Source organism: Quercus suber, unplaced genomic scaffold, assembly GCF_002906115.3.
Source record: "Quercus suber isolate HL8 unplaced genomic scaffold, Cork oak 2.0 scaffold_277, whole genome shotgun sequence".
Taxonomy (NCBI): Eukaryota; Viridiplantae; Streptophyta; class Magnoliopsida; order Fagales; family Fagaceae; genus Quercus; species Quercus suber.
The window spans coordinates 591,438-597,627 of NW_027069733.1; the positions used below are offsets into that span (position 1 = coordinate 591,438).

Below are 6,190 nucleotides of genomic sequence, written 5' to 3' on the forward strand. Positions count from 1 at the left end.
TGTTTTGCGTGCAAAGTATTATAATACCGACACTCTCATTATTATGTTTGAAATATTATTTTCTTATTGGAAAAACTTCCTCCGAGATCCACATAACAAAAGTAGATAAAAGAAATGTTTATATATATAAAGTAGGAACGTGAAACTAAATCACTAGCCAGCCTCGTTTTCTTTTTCCCTTTCTCATCTCCCCAGGCAGAGTTAACGATAATATATATTTTTTAAGCTATTAATGTTTGGTTGGCATAGCTACATTTAATTTTGCTATTAGAGTTAGGTTATTGGCTTTTTTTAAGAGGTGCACATTTTAGATCCAGGTTCAACTTTAACATGGGAAAATAAGTTCATAAAAGATTTGAAATCCGTAGAATTACCGTTCAACCTATGTTGAACTTGAACGCCAACTAACCTATTCAAATGAAACCAGATCATTAATCGAATATAAAACAAAATTTCATTGATGGCAATTCCAGCTCTTGCCTAGTACACACAAAATTTTACATATATATATTACACACACAAATTGACATTGGAATTCGACAGTCTTCTCTAAAGCTTGCACCCCAGCATGAGTTCATAAGCGAATGAATAGCACGTAATATCAAAGGCGGGAGATCTCCTACAAGGTTAAACAACAGTCATTAGTTAGCAAAAATAAAATCAATCCAACAGAAGAAATAGATAGAAACATATAACGAGTTCGAAAATTTTTTGCAAACCTTTAGTGAAGTTGTGATAGCCCTAGTTGTGAAACATCTCTCGCAATATTTTAGTATGCACCACTATTGTCACGTACAACCAATCCTTCAGGTTGATCAACGTTAGGAAATATGCATGTCTCCAAGAGCGGTTCAATATTAAAGAGACACAGACTCCCCAAAAACCAGCAGCAAATCCAAACCCTGTACCAACATAAAGACACTTCCAGAATTCATCTCGATATCCATGATGGTTTTTACTTCCCCCATCTCGATCTTCTTGATGGTTTTTACTGCCTCCAACGTTGGATGTTACATCTTCTGGGCACTTTTCTATTAGGGGAGGTCCACAAAGTCCAACATTACCCATGAATTTGCTAGGGTCGAAGGACTGGAGTTGAGTACCTGTTGGAATTCTTCCCGATAATTTATTATAGGACAAGTCAAGATAGCCCAAATAATGTAAACCAACCATGCTAGCAGGTAATGAACCAGAAAACCGATTTCTTGACAAATCCAAAGATTCCAATTGTTCCAACTTACCAATGTCTTGTGGGATTTCTCCAGTCAACGTGTTTCCTGATAAATTCAATGCTTTCAATTCTATAAGACTGGATATCTCTTCTGGAATATTTCCTGTCAATTCGTTGTTTGCAAGATCAATGCTTCTCATTTCTCCAAAATTCTTTCCATACTCATACAAATTTCCTTTCCAACCAACAATTATATTGAGACTGTTGTCACTATATTTTCCATAATCAGTATAAAAACTATATTCAGGGCCATTCCAAGTTGAGTACTTGTCAGTCATAATATCTGAAATTTTGTGAGCCATTGCATTAAAATTATTGAGGCAGTGTGGAATGGTTCCAGAAATATTATTTTGAGACAAGTCTAAATACTTAATATGGATTAGCAAACAAATTTGTAACCCTATGCTTCCATGGAATTTATTGGATCTAAGGCTAAGAATGATCAATGAGGACATTGTTTCCCCTATCCAAGTTGGTATCCTTCCAGACAATTTATTCTCTCTCAAGTTCATAAATCTTAACATTGTGAAATTCTGGAGGGAGCAAGGCAACTCCCCAGACAAGCTATTGTTGCTTAAGTCCAATGCTATGAGCCCTATTAAAGAACCTATAGAGTGTGGAATTTCCCCAAACAAATTATTGTGAGCCAAATTCAAAATTTCAAGTTCTTGCCAATGCATGAAACAATCAGGGATCTCTTCAGATAGATTGTTGTTTGAGAGGTCAAGGTGCATCATACCCCCAGTAATTGAGCATATAAATGAATTTAACCCCAAAAACTTATTTTTGGAGAGATTTAATGAGGTCAAATTAGAAGAAACTGCTGGTAGTGGGCCTTCAAATTTGTTTGAACTGAAATCTAGTATGGCAAGGTCTGAAAATATATAGGATATATTTGGCAACCTACCCTTGATTTTGTTTTGAGACAAATTCAAATAATATAACTCAAAAGGCATGTCCCAGAACCAAGTAGGGATGGTATTTGAAATTCTAGTATTGGAGAGATCGAGGAAGATAAGGTTTTTTTGAGTTTTTATCCAATTTGGAAAATGAGGACCCAACTTGCAAGATCTCAAATATAAGTCATTCAATTGGAAAGGGGGAATCCAATCAAAGCTGAAATTTGAGGTGAAAGAATTAGAAGATAATTGTAAATAAAACAAATTGGGGAAATTTGAAAGTAGGGTTTCAGAGATAACACCTTTCAACATATTTGAACGAAGATCCAAAAACTCTAACTTATATAGGGTTTCTATTTTTTCGGGCACAGACCCATTAAGTTTATTGTTAGAAAGATCTAACTCTCTTAATGATGGAAATTTTGCAAATTTAGGCATTGACCCCTTAATTTGATTCCCGCCTAAATGTAAGCTCTCTAATGAATCTTTTGCACATCCTTGCAAGTTGTGGAAGAATTCAAGAACTTGTCCATTGAGATTGTTGGACGACAAATACAATCCACGTAAAGTACATATATCACCAAGGGATTTTGGAATGCCACCTTCAAATTGATTATCATGAAGATCGAGTCGCTCAAGAGAATTCATGTTGCCAAAAACATTTGGAATTGAACCTCGTAATTGATTAGATGAGAGATCAACATAAGCAAGGTTGGTACTGGAATTCAACATCCAAGAGAATACGGAGGAGTTGATGCAAGGGTTGTTAGAGAGATCAAGATAAGTAAGAGATTTAGAGGAATTAATATGCAAAAGAGGAGATGTTGTGGCAAGAGGAAGAGAACAATTATATAGCCACAACTCTGATAGGTTAGGGAGACCACTAACAACTTTCAGCCAATCATTGGCTACACCAAGATTCAAATTACTTAGATCAAGGTGTTCTATTGAAACAAGATGAGAAAGCCATTCAAGATTTTGGACAAGTTTCAAATTATTCCAACTAAGGTCGAGATATTGCAAGTTGGAAAGGTTACCAAGTTGAAATGGAATTGGCCCACTTAGATTGGCGCCATTTAGATCAAGGTGCTTTAAGTTACTGAGTGAACCGATAAACTTTGGGATCTGACTGATATTAAAATCATTGCCACTGAGACCTAAATCAGTCAAATGATGCAACTCAATCAGTGAAGGACTTATCTTACCTCGTAACCCATAAAAATCAAGATGAAGCTCAAGTACATGGCCTGTTTGGTTGTTACACTGAACTCCTTCCCAGCTGCAACAATTTTTCTTTGCGTCTTCACTCCCCCATGAAGAGAGCATATTGGTGTTATCAATAAGTTTTTCTTTGAACTCAAGGAGTGCTTGTCTCTCCCTCTCTATGCACCACACGTTATCGTCTCCAACCTTTGAAATGAATCCAAGGGCTGGTTTCAAGTGTAGTAAAAGAGTAAAAATTGCGTAAAGAAGTTTATGGGACCTTCTTCCCATAATCAATGCCATGGCCGATGATACAAACAATCAAAATGAAGATAAATATGAGAGGAAGCACAACTAGAGCAATCAATGTTGTAATTTTGATTTTGGTTTCTGAGCTCTCACAACCCATAGAACCAATTATTTATAATAGTTGTAATTTTTCTTTTTGTTGAATTTTATGTGTGAATGCATGCAAAGGGAACACGACACGCTGATAATGCGGTCAAAAGAAGATTGACACTGATATTATTAGAATTAAGAAAAGATAAAGTTGCTAATGCGTGAAAAAGGATCAGTATTTTACTATTTTTTTAGCTTTAGTAACTAACCAATAATAAAGATAAAGACAGGATAAATTTTATTTATTAAACACTGAAAGCTCAAATAAGTATAAAACACTATAACTTGTTTAGATCCTTAATTTTAAATTTATAGCTAAATTACTTTTACTCTAACTTATCTAAGTGCGGAATAAGAATATACGCAATAACCGGAACTATTCTCTAAATCATAACCACAAGCAAGTAATAACTAATAACAAATATAAAGCTTAAAGAGTAAGAGAAGAGAGATGCAAACATAAGATAACACCAAAATATATTATCGAAAAAGAAACTGAAAAATTTGGTGAAAAACCTCTCTGCAACCCTTCAAGTCAAAATGATCTATTAGTAAAAAAAACATTTCAAGCCTAATCTACTCAAAGTACTTGAACCCTCCAAACTCTAGCTATCAATAGACTTTTCAGAGTCTTGTCTTCACTACCTTCTTGGATCCCGTAATATTACTCGATTGCATCCGCCAAACCTCACCGACTTGTTTCGGCAAATCCCCAATACTTCTCAAACTCCAAAACACTCTTTACACTTTGAATATGTGTGGGTTGTGTTTTGGTACAAATCTTCTCTCAAGATATATCACTGGAAAATGGAAAAGAGAAGAGACTACAAAGATTTCTCTCTGGAGGATGAGTAGCTCTCCCTTATATGGTGGGTGTGCTGTAGAAACATCTCTAGGGTTTTCTTCTAAATAACCTTCATGCAATTTTGTGGGTAATGAGGGTATATATAGTATGAGTGAAAAGTATAACAGTCACACTTAAAATCTTAGCTGACAGTGCATTTCACGGGTCATCTCACGAGTTGGTCAAGTCGCAAGATGAGTTACGAAACACACTGACTCTTCATTAGTTTCCGACATGTGCTCCTTATGTGACCTTCAATTGTCTTGATCAGATTTTCACCAACTTAATATTAAACCTATTACAATAAAATCTCACAAAATACAAGGAAATAAATTAATACAATTACAACATTTTTTATCATAAAATAAAGTTAACATAAATGTTATGTGAAAAACTATTTGGAATATTACACAAAATAATAATGAAAGAACAAGGTTAACACAAAGGACAAATAGAAAATAGAAAACTTGGAGGCACTATATCGTTTTCCTTAAACATTATTTGCCCCCTACACTATTGTTGCGAAAGAGTTATCGCAAATTTGTCCCCAAGATACAACCAAGATGTTGGGTTCTACAGATAGCAATTCTAGAGAATGACCATATGATTTCTTGTATTTCTTTGAAATGAACATAAGCCTCTATTTATACCCATAGGGTTATGTTTCATCAAAAGGCATGTATGGAGAGTTAAAATGTTTCATAAAACCGTTAACAAGGCTTGAAACCTCTTCAACTTTTTTGAACAGTCACCAAAAAATTCTGCAGAAAATTCTGTAGAAAATTCCAGAAAATTCTGATTTTCGAATTTTCATTTAGAAAATTCCAGAACTTGAATTTTCACTTTATGAAACCATATTTTCCAAACTCAAATATCATTATTGCAATCTATCCTTATATATACCTATATATACAACAAAAACCATAACTTTACAAATACTTCATTTTAATGAATATTAAACACTTTTTCTATTTACTTTTTTTTTTTTTTTTTTTTTTTTTTTTTTTAAAAAAAAAAACCACACACACACGCTTTTTCTTCCACCACAAGGTGTTGCTTATTTACGCAAATAAAAAAAATTCATGTGGATGACATTGACCAATGGGAGACCATGCTCAAAAGTTAAAAAGAGAAGGAAAGAAAAGAAAAGAAAAGAAAGTTGAGGAACATGGGCCAAAATGGCCAAATACTATTATTTATCGAAATATAATCAATCTACTACTGTTGCAGAAATATTTAGGGATCTACTAGTTTTTGTGTACTCGAGTTCTCCGAACTCGAGTACTCAAAAAGTGATAGATCCTTAAATATTTCCGAAACAATAATAAATTGATATATATTTCGGTAAACAATGTTATTGTGCCATTTTAGCCAAGTAACATGTCATATATATATATATATATATAAAAGCACCGTAAATGGTAAGCAATTAACGCATCAGTGCAGCACTTTGTGGAGGCAGAAAAAGTGTTTAATATAATAATATTCATGAAAAAAAAGAAAAAAAAAAAAAAGAGTGTTATATATGTTATTTAAAAAATTATTATTTTTTTGCCTGACAACAACACATTTTGAGTTAGTTTTTGTTTTTGGACAACAGATTTTTTTTTTCTT

General features: G+C 33.7%; 1 protein-coding gene across 2 annotated transcripts; it reads right to left on the minus strand.

Moving 5' to 3' along the window:
• Positions 1 to 438: 438 nt before the first annotated feature.
• On the minus strand, positions 439 to 3,733 carry LOC111988263 (receptor-like protein EIX2). Of its 2 annotated transcripts, XM_065781764.1 has the most exons (3): positions 3,336 to 3,733; positions 720 to 1,334; positions 439 to 619 (listed from the first exon to the last, which is right to left on the minus strand). In XM_065781764.1, the coding sequence occupies exons 1-2, from the start codon at positions 3,634 to 3,636 to the stop codon at positions 742 to 744; spliced, it is 894 nt and encodes a 297-aa protein (XP_065637836.1). In that variant the 5' UTR covers positions 3,637 to 3,733; the 3' UTR covers positions 439 to 619; positions 720 to 741. The 2 variants fall into 2 exon arrangements, with proteins under 2 accessions (XP_065637836.1, XP_065637835.1); XM_065781763.1 differs by having other exon boundaries at positions 720 to 3,733.
• Between the last annotated feature and the right edge of the window lie 2,457 nt (positions 3,734 to 6,190).